At 53.4% G+C, this 14,711-nt stretch overlaps 1 protein-coding gene across 1 annotated transcript in view; it reads right to left on the bottom strand.

Moving 5' to 3' along the window:
• Kcnab2 (potassium voltage-gated channel subfamily A regulatory beta subunit 2) overlaps positions 1-14,711 on the bottom strand; it is an 88,905-nt gene that overhangs the window by 36,809 nt on the left and 37,385 nt on the right. Inside the window, exon 2 of the mRNA XM_042055249.1 lies at positions 11,710-11,834. Within this exon, the coding sequence (XP_041911183.1) occupies positions 11,710-11,786 (77 nt within the window). The 5' untranslated portion in view covers positions 11,787-11,834. The remainder of the gene's footprint in view (positions 1-11,709; positions 11,835-14,711) is intronic.

Below are 14,711 nucleotides of genomic sequence, written 5' to 3'. Positions count from 1 at the left end.
CCAGTTCCAGAGTGCCCCCACCAGTGCCTGTCTTTTTATATTAATATTTAAGGCCAACACTTTAACCTAGTCTCTACCCACTTACTAGCGGAGAGGCATTCACCAGGGAAGGATGATTTGCTAGGATCTTTAATGAATGCTGGCACAGTCATCTAGTTTGAGGGCGGCAACACTGAGGTCACTGGACATATCAGGGGCACTGTGGGTGAGACAGCTCTCTCCCGGCTTATGGAAGAACTGTTTCTGGTCTTCTTCCTCCCTGGGGATTGGGCTGTCTCCTAGGACATAAGCCCACATGGTATGGACCCAGTATGCAGCCTGTACACTGTTTTTGGAGCCTCAGGCAGAGAGACATATCATCTCATCTTTGCTAGTTTCCTGAGCCTGACACAGCAGAGTGTTGCATACAAGCTACAAACAAGAGGGACTGACTCTCACAGCCTGGAGGCCAGGCAGCTGGTAGGCAGGAGCCAGCGGGTGTGCTCCCTCCAAAGGTGTTAGTGAAGATCTTTGCTTTACTCAGCGTTTGGTGGCTGTGGGAACTCCCTGACATTCCTTGGATTGTATCTGTGTTCTCATTCTTTGTTGATGTGGGATTCCCCTCTGTATGCTGTGAATACGTTTTATTGCCATTGGTTAATAAAAAAGCTGCTTTGGCCTATGGCAGGGCAGATAGAGCTAGGCAGGAAAACTAAACTGAATGCTGGGAGAAAGAAGGCAGAATCAGGGAGACACTATGTAGCTGCTGAAGGAGAAAGCCGCTGGAATCTTACCGGTAGGCCACAACCTTGTGGTGATACATAGATGAACAGAAATGGTTTAATTTAAGATGTAAGATTTAGTTAATAAGAAGCCTGAGCTAATAGGCCAAACAGTGTTGTAGTTAATATAGTTTCTGTGTGATTATTTGGGTCTGGGTGGCCGGGACCTACAAGGTGACCAAATAAGGTCACTTTCTGAGGTTTGGGGAATATATAACATTTGGTGGCAGGACCGGATTAAGCCCACCGCAGGCCCATCATCACAAATACTGTCTACAGAGGAAGGAGAGGTTTTCTCAGAGTTGGGAAGGCACAGTCTAGTTCCTCCCCACTTCATCGATCCCAGCGCTCTCTACCTTCTCTCCCCAGCTCAGTCCCTCTCTCCTCCTCCTCCTCTCTCGCCTCCTGCGATGGGACCGGACGGTTCCACCATGTCCTCCAGTGGGGTTTATCTCCGACTGTTCAGGACCCTCATCTCATGTGACCTCCTCACGTCAGCCTCACCGCCACAGATCCCCCACAATGCACCCTGCCTTAATGGCTTCAGGGGAGGTGGTGCTACTGAAATGTCTCGTATGCATCTTGTTTCGTCTTCTGCCTCGCTGCACCATGATGTGGCAGGCATAAGGACGAGGCCCTTGTTCCTCTTGTTCATACAGGATCTCTGGGGTCTAGCCCAGGGTCTGGTGCCAGTATCCTCTTAGCAGACATTCGTACACGCGAGATCCCCACGAGCAGCCAGCACAAAACAAAGCAAGGCACAGCGTCTCCCCCTTGAGCAATTTCCATCATGATCATAAGCTCAGTCATGGCCGCCCACAGACTGGCCAAGGGTCCTTCCCTCACAGCGGAATTAGAATACAAAGCCTTCAAAATCCTGCTGTCTCAGACCACCAGAAGTGTTTTGTTTCTTTAAACTACAACCATATGTTCAAACAATGGCCCAAAGGACCAAACACATAGTCCACAAGAGAGGAAGATAAAAGAGAGAGCCTGACCTCCACTCAGTGGAGAACAGCCAAACCCTGAAACTAAAACCTAAGAACCGGGGTTAGATGTGACTTCAGATAAAGATGTAAGTTTTTATGATAAGTAGGTGCCAAATATTGCACTGGATATACTGATACGAAAACATACACTTGCTGTCTACCTGAGATTCTAATTTGATAGGCACCTTGTATATGCAACACTGGCGACCTTACAAGGACTGGAGGAGACAGTTCCCTTTGACCCACTGGCTCTGGAGGTCACAGACGGGAAAGACACATAATCTGCTTGTGGCCCTCAGGCGCTGTGGTCAGGAGCTGTCCCGGGTGCTGAACACAAGGAAGCCTGTGTTACACAGAAATGTTCTGAGAGTCTAAGAAAACTTATTCTATGTGCAGGTCATCCAGACAGACAGAACCTTTACTCCATAGCCCTTGTTACCACAGTTATAGCTGGCTGCAGCCAGTTCCGCAGTTATAGCTGGCTGCAGCCAGTTCCGAGGTGATCTGCTGATGCCGTCCAATTTTGGATGTGAGGGACACATTTCTCAGTTCACAGAACACAACCCAGGGTTTTCTTTCCAGAATGGGCTTGTATTAGAGATGGCAAGTTGAAGTATTTTCCTTTAAACTTTTTCAGATTTTTATTTTATGTGTTTGCGTGTTTTGCCTGTAGCCGTCAGAAGAGGGCACTGGATCCCACGGAACTGGAGTTACGGATGCTAATGAGACACCAGGTGGGTGCTGGAACCAAACCCCAGTCCTTTGCAAGAGCAGCCAGTACTTGTTACTTCTTAGCTATCTCTCAAGTCCCATAAAAATTATTTTATTTGTAAATTTTTGGTGGGTGTATATACACGTGTGTATGCATGCACGCACGCATGCACATAGTACCTATAGAGGCCAAAAGGTGGCAGATGCTCAGGAACTGGAGATACAAGCAGTTGTGAACTGCCCTGCTCTGGTGCTGGAAGCTGAACTCAGATCTTTTCCAAGAACAGTCAGGGCTTTTAACTGCTGAACCATCTGTCCAGCCCCATGAAATGTTCTCACTAATTCACACTTAGCCAACCCCTACTGACTAATTTGCCCCATGAAGTTGCCAGAGACAAGTGAAACAGCTTTCCCTGCTCAGCCAAGTTCCCTGCCATGAAAACACTCAGAGAAACAAAACTTTGAACCCAGTAATGCTTATTGTTGGACATCTAGGACTACAGTAGACTTTCAGTTTCTTCATGGAGTCATTTCTATGTGGTTGGAAATTTCCAAACTGAAAATATTTACCCAGAGTCACAATAAAACCGTGGCCCTGGTTTCGGTATCCCTCTCTTGTGCAGCACCACCTTGCAATCCTCCTCGGATAACCCGGGGACCCCTTGACCACCCACCTCTCTAGCCCAGACCTTACCGATACTTCATGCCTGTGCGCTGGGCGGTGCAGCCGTCCAGGGAAAGGCCGTGCATGCGGAGGAAGCTCTCCATGTTCCTGGCCTGGGCGGCTGCCCGCACCTCCCTCAGCCGCTGCAGCTCCAGTGTGTCTGTCTGGCGGACTGGATGCAGGGCCCAGTCTGAGTGGCATCTGCTGCTTACGCTCCGCAGACTCTCGCTGTACGTCATGGACAGCATGGTGCCACCTGGAGTTGCCACTGTCCAGACGGGAAATGCCGAGTGGTGGTCGTTTAGTTTAGAAAGTTTGTCAGAGCCCCTGGTGCCCTAGGCTGACTGGCTGGCTGGAGGGCAGGGAGCAGATGCAGAGGTAACAATCTTCAAGGAGAATTACCACCAGGGCATGCCTGAGTCCTTGGGGAAACACCCTTGGCCTGAGATTCTTGTCCTTAAAATTGTGCTTTCTGGGGGATGAGCTTGCCCACCTCTGCCCCAGCAGCTGCAAGGGAAGCTGGCCAAGCTGGATTGCAAGCAGGAGGAAGCACCACTCACAAGTGGCAGAGTGTAACTGGTGGGGGGGGGCACATGCAGAAAGGGAGTCCAGGAGCACTCCCTAGGACAGTATGGCTGGTGGCGGCTGAGATGCCACATCACAGCGCTCTTGTAAGGGGCTCACCGGCTGGACCCAGGCAGAACGCTGTCCCAGGGCAGAAGCACAAGGTACACGTGCCACAGAAGCAAGCTTTAGGTGGGCTCCTGCTGCAGCGTCGCCTTACCCAGCATGCCAGGGGCCCAGCTCAGGGAGGCTGTGTTTGTTCTCAAGCGTGGGAGACAGGAACTGGGTGGCCCACAGTGTGCTGTTTGCTTGCTGAAGTCTGACCACACCAGCAGAGGGCTCTGTGCTTCATGACAGAAAGTCACAGCCCGTGGAGCTTTTGTAATGGGTACAGGACAGGAGGCAGGGGACATGGGCTTATTGGGAGTGTAAAATTCCACAGCTAAACATCCAGAACCATTCATAGAGTCATCCCAGACGAACACACTCTCAGAGACCGAGAGCAACACAGTGTCTATCGAAAGGGAACTGGGACATGAATGGTGGCCTTGGCTGTGGACACTGGTGTGGCTGGAAGAACCATGTGTCCCAGGGAGAAGGGACATAGTCGCAACTGTCTCCTGCAGGCAGTGTTTCAGGAGCAGGAGCAAGTGAGGACAGTGGCTGCAGGAAGGACAGGGAGCCATATCCTGCTCTGTCTACGACTCACGTAAGGACACAGTGGCAGGTATAGGTGAGACAGAGGTCTGCAATCCTGACCCCTGTCCTCGGCACCACTGATGCCCAGATGCTGCACGGTGGCCCCAGAAGTGCCACTAGAAGGTGCAGCTGGAAGGTGGGCCAGCTGCAGCAGGGAGCCCCCGAATCCCTCTGCTAGAAGGGAACCAGCTTGGTGCCACCCTTGGCCTGGGAGAATGCAAGCTTGGTTAAGGCAGAAGGAGCTGAAGAGCTACTGGGTGGATCTAGGGGTGCACTGAGTGGCCCTGGGTTGGGGTTGGTCCCTCTGGGGGCCAGAGGAAGGGCCCAGAGATGCCTCTGTGCAAGTCTACCCAGCCTGGGTCTCCTCTCCCTGCTGGGCCTGTGTGAGCACTGCGGGTGGGGGTCACCTGCAGGAACCAAGAGCTTCCCTGCAGTTATCTTTATATGAAGACTCAGGTTTGCACTGGTCAAGCCTAGCACGGGGTTTAGTTCACAGCAGTTTCTTGGAATAGCCACTGTATGTGCATCTGAGTTAGGGAAGGGGCTTAAAGAGGGTCCGGGAAGACCAATAGACGATGGAATCCTAGGGAGGGAGGGAGAGAGGGAGAGACAGACAAACACACAGAGACAGAGACAGACAGACCAACAGAGACAGAGACAGAGGCAGTATCTGCCAGATCTTGGATCTTCTGTCCCGAGCATAGCAGGCGCTGTGCTGTCTGTACATGGTAAGAGCCTTGCTTGGGCGTGGCTCCCCACCTCATCACCCCTTTCCTGTGTGGCATTTATCAGCTCTGTGCAGATACTTTCCTAATTGTCCTGACTGTTCTGCCTCTCTGCAGCTGCCTGCTCCTGTTCCCAGCGGTGCCCATGAAACCCAGAGTAGGGGCTCTGACCTCTAGAAGGTAAGCCAAGGCTTTACTGGGCCTTGCCAAGCTGAGCCCTAGTGGCAATGCCCCTGTAGTAGCACCGGGGCTGACTGGCTCCTGACTCAGGCTTAGCACTGACTTAAAGATGTTTTTGTGGTAGGAGGTTCGATTTCCACACTAGGACTGGCATTCACCACTGCTCACAGTTTTGGGGTGGGAGTGGGGTACCATCTGCAGGTCTCTGGATACTGAAACAGATGGGGCTTGGGCTCTGCAAAAGCCCTGTGTTTCTAGGAAGATATGTCTGGGGGCTGCAAAAGGCTCCAGTTCATGATGAGGCACATCCTAAGGAATGAGGACCTGAAACCCAACCCACAGGTGGCAGGGCAGGCTCCCTCTCCCTCCCGCAGGCTGGCCACTGCCTCCTCCAGTAGGCACAGGGCAGCAGTGGGAAGCTGTGCTGGAGGTGTTGCGTGGCCTGCAGCCAGCCCTGTATGGAACGGAGGCCAGCTCTCTCTTCTCTGGGGTGAGAGAGAGGGCCAGCTGGGCGGGCTACAGCTGGGAGCTCTTCCCGAAAAGTGGGCAAGATGTACGCACTCCAAGCCAGGTCGCAATCAATAGTCATTACCTTTCAAGACATTGCTTGCAAAAGTGCCTGGGGTCTGCAGGGGTCTGCAGATGCTGCCAGGGTCCCTTGTGGGATGATCCTCTCATGGCCACACAGGCAGGTACTTGCGAGGTGGCAGAGGCTTGTCACCAGGCTGCTGTAGTGTAGCCAGGAGGGCACCTTACAGGACAGGTGACTGTCCCCAAAGGTGTGCACGATAACACTGGAGATGAAAACACCCGTGGGGAGAAGTGTCTACCCTCTAAGCTGGAGGGTGACGTAGGCCTGAGAGCAGCCAAGTGACTAGAGGAATGAGCCTCACAGGCACCGAACGTCACTAGGAAATGATGGACACTCAATACATTCCTTTATGGAGAACGCATGCGTTCCCGACAAGATGGAAGGAAACAGGAGAGGACAGGGAAGAACAGGGCCCTTCTACCTCCCTGATCGACTGCACAGCCACCAGTGAGGGAATGCAGGTTCGGGGGAATGGGGGTGACCCAGAGTCTTCTGTTACAGGTGAATAACCAGCAATCTAAAGAGAACTCAGAGAGGGTGGTGGCCCAGGACAGAGGGTCCATAATCCCTGTCTGTGAGTGTGTGCGTGTGCGTGTATGCATGTGTGCGTGCGCGTATGTAGCGTGCGCGTATGTAGCTTCAGAGGATATTAACTCTGGGAAGGAGCCTGGGCCACCCAGAGGAGGACGGTTATACAGATATGGGTAGATGGTTCCTGGATTATGGCATCTAAGTGCAGACGGACAGCGTTTACCACTCTGGACTCCCTCATGCTGGGGCTGTATCCTGGGCTTTTCTTCGGGATGAATATACTACAGTAGGGTTCTCAGATAAAAGGTTCCAGGTGAGACAGTAGTGAGGAAGGAAGCCCACTTTCAAGGCTCCTCCTGCCTCCAGAGGGGGCACAGTGACCTCTGACCTCTGAGGTGCGGCATTTTAGCCACTTCTAGAGTGAGGCTCTCGGTCTGGAGCTCTATCCCTGTACCCCACCAGGTCTCTGGAAGAACGGACACCTTCCCTCCCCCGCCCCACTAGGATCTGCTAATTCCGCTCGCTTGAAGGTTTGTCTCTGCAAATCTATTCCTGTCGGCTGGGGGCTCAGGGGACTCCACTTGAATTAACAGGGTGACGCGGAAAACTGAGACGACAGAATGCTAACCTCATTAAAGCCAGCAGGAGCTGCCTCCTCTCTCCCCAGCTCACCCTCTACCTGGAGCTTCCGACCTAGGGTCTGTCTGCCAACAACCACCGAAGCCGACAAGGGGCCAGAAAGAAGCCCTATCTCTCTGTCAAATGGCAACTTGCGTCCTGAGGCCAGAGACCAGCCGGAAGCCTCGGAAGTGGAGACCCAGAGAAGTGGTCGCCATTCCAAGGCGCGGCTCTGCAACTCTCTGCACACCCAGCATCCCCACAGCGCACGCTCAAGAACCACCAGCAAACCAAGACCTGAATAAGCCACCCTGGCTCCTCAGACACGGGCTTCCTAGATGGACTTCTCAGACAGCCACAAACCTCGCGGATGGCACTGAAAGCCCAAGGCACGAATGGCAAATCTTAATCAAGGGTAATGCCGGCGAGGCACGAGCTAGATGGTGGGTCTCTGGCGGACAGGAGGATAGCCAGGCCAGCGCTGCACAGGGTAGGCAGCAAGCAGGATCGATTGCAGGATGGTGGGTGCAGCCAGGTGGGAGCCCACCCACCCTCCTCCATCCAGCACAGTTACCTCAAGTGCACCCAGATGGGCTATTTAAGGTTGCCTGCTTTGAAAAAAAACGTGGATGGTCTGATTTCTGATCAGCCGGAAGCGGTCCCAGACATCACCCCAGCTCTATCATGTAAGTTCCTGGGGATGCCTGCGTCCAGGCAGCAACCCTCAGATGGTGGCTGCCACATCCATCCCTTCATCCGACTCACCTGCCTCGCGGGGTGGCTGCTTGTTTAAAAGGCCACAGTCTAGTTATTAGGGAGCTAAGGAAGCGGCAGGTGCGGTGGCGCTTTCATTAGGGAGTGTCACTGTAGAACGTCAGAAGCAATTGGTGAATGAGAGAGTCCCACAAGGGTCGGCTTCGGAGGCAGCAAGTCCATTAGCTTCTATTAGGGAGTTTTCATCTTGTGGAAGAGGCTGAATTATTCACGAGCGCCTCTCCCCTAAAAGCTCAGGAAGTGCAGCACAGAGCTGCAGCCTGGCAGTGCCCATACCTGGCAGGAAGGTTGGGGCGCAGCGTGAGGTGGGGGTCCTGCCCTCTCCCCTGGTCTCGCCTTTGCTGCATCTGCTGCCTTTGTGTCAGAGGCACGGATCTTCTGAGCCACGGGCAGCTCTTTCCTAAGCTATTATTTGAATGCCAGACACATGGCTCATAGCTTCTGCTCCACCTCACTCCAAACTGTGGCTGCAGTGGACAGCTAGGGTGCCCGTGGCGTGTGGTCACTGCCACAGGGAAGAGGCGCACAGAGGTGTTCTTGCCTTCCTCTGGGACATACCCTGTGTGGGTATATGGATCTGTTTGGGCACACAATGCCCATTCCTCTGGCAGGGGCACTGTAGGCTTCCTTCCCAGCACATCTCCTGACCTGAGCTTCAGGTAAAGCTTTGGGATTGTTCACTGAGGCCAGCACCAGACTGAGGTAAAATGCAAGGGGAAAAAAAGCCACTAACTCACTGTGGCTCTGTGGCACCTCCCACTGTCAGGGGGATGTATTCTTCTGCCCTTTGACCTCTTTCCGAGATCCTTGCTCTGGCTGTGGGAGCCTGAGCAGAATCATCAGCCTTTGTTGAAGTCCAGCTGCAGGAGACTGCACAGTCCTCCTTTTCCTCTGGCACCTTCTCCATGGAAGAACGTGCTGGGGGGTAGGCCCCGGCTAGTGGGGAAGGAGGATGTCTGCAGCGTGTAGACAAGACAGGTCCCTCACACAGCCCGGAGAAGACACTTCCAGTCAGCCCACACACACATAAGCAGGAAAAACGCTAACCACCTGATGACACCTGCGTTTTATACAGGATTTTACTCCCTCGTTGATCTGAGAGCTATTCAATTGGTAGCCAGGACAGATAGAGTACCCTGTCACAAACACTTCTGCCATCAAAGGGCCATTGTTAAGTCATGTGACCAGCTCTGTGATGGCCATGCCCAGCACTGTGTTGATGTAGGTGTCTCAGAGTGAGTGGCACCTGTCTGCTCAATGAACCAAGATCCTGGCTCTCTGAGGTCACCACCAGAGGTGGTGCCTGACTGCTTATGTGGAAAAACTTACCGGAGATCTAAAGGACAGGAAAGACCTAGGGCTCCTGGTCCGAGGGCTGGCCAGCGCTGTGCACGCTCACTACAGCTTCACCTCAGTCAGCCAGCACTGTGCACGGCTCACTACAGTTTTACTTACACCCGTTCTTTACTGGGGCTCCTTCTCAGACCGTTTCTCTGTGCCCCTGCTCACCAGGCAGAGGTGGGCAGGCTCTCTTGAGGATGGGGTTAAGGTACAAGCTTGGTTTTATTACTCAGCTCCTTCAAGAACAAATGTCATACGCTCCTCATACGTCACACAGACGTCATACAAGTGTCTGCAGGCTCAAGCTCAGGCAAAGTTTTACCCAGTCAACATTTCAGTCAAACCAGAGTCTCTTCTCCCAGAGTTCCCTGTAAGGAACGAGACTTAGGGACAATGGCACAAATTAGCCCATGAACCCAGGCGTGGTCATGATCCCGAGGCCGTGGGAAGGAGACGCCGACGTGAGGAACCAGCGCTGACTCAGCACACGAGTCTAGACTTCTGGCGCATCCCAACACCCCACAGGACTGCCTCTGGGATGTGCTCCCCAGATCGGGACAGTGACCTTTAACCCCACAGGTTAAGGTATGATGGCAGGAAAAGTCCTGCTGCCAAGGTGGCCAGCTCCCTGACACAGCCCCAAGGCAGCCGAGCCAACTGCCTGCAGGTTTCTGCAGCTTTGCAACCTTGCTTCCCGGAAGGGAATGTTTTCTGGGTGTGTTCTTTGCTTTGTAGGTAAGGGTGAGGCGGTCTACGGGGAGGGGCAGACTGGCCTAAGAGGAGCCTGGGCTTCTTGATACCACATCCTGGCTTCCAGTTAGTTCTCCATCAGGGAGATACGGTGACCCCAACCTTGATCCAAATCGCACCGCATACACCCGACGGAGGTACAAGCCTTCGGAGCAGCTAAAGGCGCCGCAAGTTATATCTATCAGCCCATCCAAACCCAAATCTGTGGGCGACAGGAAGGACAGATAGATCCTTCCCCCCAGTAGGGGAAGCACAGACCCACGGCCATAGGAAACGGCCCATACACTGAAAAATGTCCTTTTTCTTTTTAAGCCTTGCATGCTGAGGCTGAAACCCACAGCCTTGTACACACTGGGCAAGTGTTCGACCGCTGAGAGCCGTGCCTAAGTGGCAAGTGAAGCCCTAATAATGGATGTGACCGAGAGACGAACATACATCTCAAGTCCATTTAGTCAAATCAAAGCAGTCTTCAGTCGATGAACACACGCAATTAACCTGACCACATGCTCTCACCAGGGTACAGCACAGGCTCCGTGGTTAGCACTGAGACACACGGGTAGAGTATGCCATTAGAGGCAGTGCCAACCTACATCTCGCCCTGCTTGGGATGGGCACAGGCCTCCCTAGCACACCTTTGCCTTTGGCCTTCAGGGTTGAGAGGAGGAGGGGAGGAGGAGAAGGATGATTACCTGTAAAACTGGAGCTGCCTTTTGGGACTCCCATATCGCGTACTTCGGATAGCAGTGGAAGAAAGCAGGAAAGAAGGAGAGACGGTACGCAGTTGGCATCAACCACAGCCAGGTGCAAGCTCAGCATCACCACCAATATCCCGCAGCCCACACCCGCCACGCATTCATCCCTGGCTCCATCCAGGCTAGCTGACCAGGCTCTGCCAGACGCACAAGCTGGGTACCAAATGCTCTGCAGCAGCGCCACCCAGTGGCCAGTGAGGCAGAGGTCTGCAGCAGCCTGATCTGGTCATGGATGGGTCCACAGCAGACTCTGAGTGGGCGCCTGGGTTTTAATAAGCTTTAGACCATGCTTTACAATCTGCTTTAGAATTGCTCCAAAACACACCCTGACAGGATGGCCTGAGACTCTAGGGCCCTCCCCAGGACAGACACCTCTTTCTTCCCACTGGTTTCCGCAGATACTTGCAAGGGCTCAGGCTCCAGCCGTTATGTAGAAAGGTCTGAATTCCCGGAATATTTAGGCTGTTGGGGTTCTATCCAGTCATGGTCTTTCAGGGCGGTGATACAGGCTTTGGGGCTCTATGTTGGGTCTGCAGCCAGCGGCTCTCACCAGCGCCCTCTACAGGAGGCCTGGGGTTCAGAAAGGTTGGCTCACACAAGGTCAAGATTATAATATAGGAGTTCTGCTGTAGTTGGCTTTTCTAAAGCGGGCAGGTGCCGGCCCCCAAATGCCCGTGAGCGCCTTGAGAGCCGCCCCCTAAATGCCCGAGCTCCTAAAGAGCCAGGTGGGATACTAGAGTCCACTGTGCAGCGATGTGCCCAGCAGGAGTAACAGAAGCAAGGCGGGTGCTCCAGGCACTATAGAGTCGCTCAGGTAGCCTCAGACAAGGTTTCCAAGGATCAGGGACCAGAAACGAATCTATTCTGGTTCAGTGTCATCCAGAAAGTCTCTATATAGGCTTTGAAAGCTTCCATTCTTTTTCCGAGGACCTGTCTACCTCAACTCTGTGAGCCCCGCTTGAGTCCTTATCCCTTTCTCCAGGGTAAGGTGGCTGCCTCAGGGACTCCTCCTCGGGGGAAGAACTGCTCTCAGGAGGAGGCCTGGGTGGGTGAGTTACCTGTAGATCATCCCAGGGGAGCCTGTCTGCCGCAGAGAGAGACGAGCCGGGGACCCCGTGGTTGACTCCGGATACATGGGGCCTCACTTACCCAGACCAGCTTGCTTTTTCACAGAGGGGAAATTCTGAAAGAAAACGAAGAGACAAAAGGTGATGGTTAGAGAGACTGATGAGCTACTCACGCTGCCTCAGACAGACTGCCCACCGATTCAAATGGGTTTGCTGTGGAGGATCCTGTCCCTCCACCGCACGACCCAACCCCACTGCTCACATGAGGCACAAGGGTCTGTGGCTTCTCTGTCCCCTCTCCCGGGAACTGAACTTTATGTCCCTCTGGCTCAAGAATCCACCCCACAGCAGCTCCCTGTGCTGCCCTAATACTTAGGAAATTTTTTTATGCCCTCAATAACCCCTGGATCCTGGAATTTCCCTTCCTTGTGCAGGGCCCTCCCCTTGAGCACAGCTGGACCCAGTGACTTGATCTTGACCAGGATAATGTGGCTAAGGAGATGGGTTATCACTGGATGGCATGGGTTGTAATAGCTGCCCTACTAGATGGCTCCTCCGCCAGCCTTAATGAAGCAAGGTGCCATGTGGTAGAGGTTCCTGTGGCAGAGGCTGAGGCCTCAGCTCAAAGGACTACCAAGAGGTGACTTCTCAGATGACCCTGTGAGCTTGGAAGCTGGTTCTTCACCAGTTGGGCCTTCCCACGAATCCTGGCTCTGGCCAGCAGCTGGCCAGCAGCTCATGGGTGCTAAGCTGCACTTAGCTATGCCCTCCTGAGCGCCAGACCCTCCAGCACCCTGATGTAAGAAAAACATTTGTTTGAAGCCACTAAATTTGTGGTCATTTGCTACAGCAGCAGAAGGGGATGATTACCAAGATCTTCCTTCTGTCTGTTCGTCCTTCCATTGGTCCATCAGTCTCCTACTTCCAACCCTGAGCGAAGTCACCAGTTATTTGCCTAAAGCCCTGGTCAGCTCCCAGCTGCTCCGGAATCCCTCTCAGCTCTACTCCCCTGGCTCCCCTGGCCACAGGGCATCATTTCAAAGAGCACCTTGTCAAGTGGCCCCTGTTCCCTGCTCTTGCCGCTAGGTTGTGCTGTGCCTGTTGTGCTTACACGCTTGGGCCACCTCTTCCTTCTGCTGAGAGACCACACTCGCGCCCCTCCCAGACTCCAGGGTACTCACGTTGAGAACTCCTTCACCCAGCTTCAGGGGTGCCCTCCCAGATACCAGGCAGTTTCATCAATCTGCCTGCATGTGGGTCTGGTTGTCCAGTTTACCTATGTGGAAGTTCCCGAAAGCCTTGGTAACGGCCACGCCCCTGGCCTCCCAAGGGCCCAGATGAAGGTCCCTGATTCAAACTCACAGGGCCCCACTGCCATAGGCAAAGCGTTATTTGGGAGTGACAGTGACCCCTGAAATTGGAAGGTGACACTTAGCTAGATAGCCCATTTCGTTTTTGTTTGCCCAATGTTTCCTTTCCCTTAGAATCAAAACCACTTGTGAACACTATTTAATCCTGGCCAGCGTGGCCTGTTGGAGGTCCCGATGAGGTCGCATCTGAGTTAGGGGCATGTGCACACATGCCTGTTGGAAACAGCACAGACACCAAAAGCAGTGTGGAGCTGTCATGAGCGAGGAGGCTAATGATTTTTTTTTTTTTTTTGGTTTTTTTTTCGAGACAGGGTTTCCCTGTAGTTTCTAGAGCCTGTCCTGGAACTAGCTCTTGTAGACCAGGCTGGCCTCGAACTCAGAGATCCGCCTGCCTCTGCCTCCCGAGTGCTGGGATTAAAGGCGTGCGCCACCACCGCCCGGCGGAGGCTAATGATTTTTATAAAACCTTATTGGAACACAAGCTCACTTCAGACCTTAGCTTTGAGGTAGCCCGGGTGTGGCTGATACTGAGGTCTCCTGGCTCATTATGCAAAAGCTCCCCAGATGAAAGGATCCTGAACGCCTCCCTGAAGCCCCTCAGGGTCCACTATTCCCACCAGTCACCTGTGTGTGTTTGTGCATGCCACCACCACGGTGCAGAGTTGGGCTAAGGGTCAGGAGGCACAGGCCTGCTGGGAGTGGTCACTGGGGCCCATCCATGAGGGAAGGGTAAATAAAAGTGCCAGACTACAAGCCATGGGGGAGGATGAGAGAAAGGGGTCCTCACAGGCTGGCAGAAAGGACTGGGCCCCCTTCCACACACCTTCCTAGCCCTGACGTTCATGGAGACCAGCTGCAGAACTATGGCCCTCAAGGATGGTTCACAGTACAGAATTCTACAAGGACACACTGTCTGGCCTGGGAAGGAGGGCTCAAGGGATGGGGTAAACGGGAGTTTCTGATTCCTAGATGTGGATGGGGGACAAGATTGGCATTTCCAGCATTCGTGGGTATCACTGATGCTCTGGCCCAGGGGGACCTCAGTTTAGGAAGCCACTGGGCTGGAGGCTAGTTCCTATAGCTGGAGCCACAGGGCCAAATCCAGCCTGCTGCCAATTCTTGTGAACAAAGTTTAGTTGAATCATCTCATAGACGTCTGCTGAGGGACAGTGCTGCCTTGGTGCATGGTTGAGTAGTATCGACAGAGACCATAGCCAGGAAAGTCTAGAACATTCTCTCACCTATTATAGAAGTTTGCTGACGCATGCTCTAGGCTCCTGCTTCGACTCTTGAAGGGACGACTCCCTAGCTCTTTTCCAATGGGTCCTCTCAGCTCTGACCCTGCAACATCTTCTCTGACCACTGAGAAAGCAGGGCCACCAGGAGCCAGGTACTTCAGACCGACCAGTAGCCTCAGCACTCAGCATCTGCCTTCCCTCTCATGGCTCCTGGAAGGGCTGACCGTGACTGACTAGCTTCAGAATCTCATGTAGCCCAGGTGGGCTTTGAATTTCTGATCCTCCTGCTTCTACTTCCCAATGTTGGGATTACAGGTGTGTGCCATCACACCCGATAGTATACGGTGCTGGGTCAAACTCATGCCATGTGCATGTCGCATGAATA

The sequence above is a fragment of the Arvicola amphibius genome, chromosome 6 (genome assembly GCF_903992535.2).
Source record: "Arvicola amphibius chromosome 6, mArvAmp1.2, whole genome shotgun sequence".
Classification (NCBI taxonomy): domain Eukaryota; kingdom Metazoa; phylum Chordata; class Mammalia; order Rodentia; family Cricetidae; genus Arvicola; species Arvicola amphibius.
Note: the sequence above shows the minus strand (reverse complement) of the source record. Positions and strands in the feature narration are given on the sequence as shown.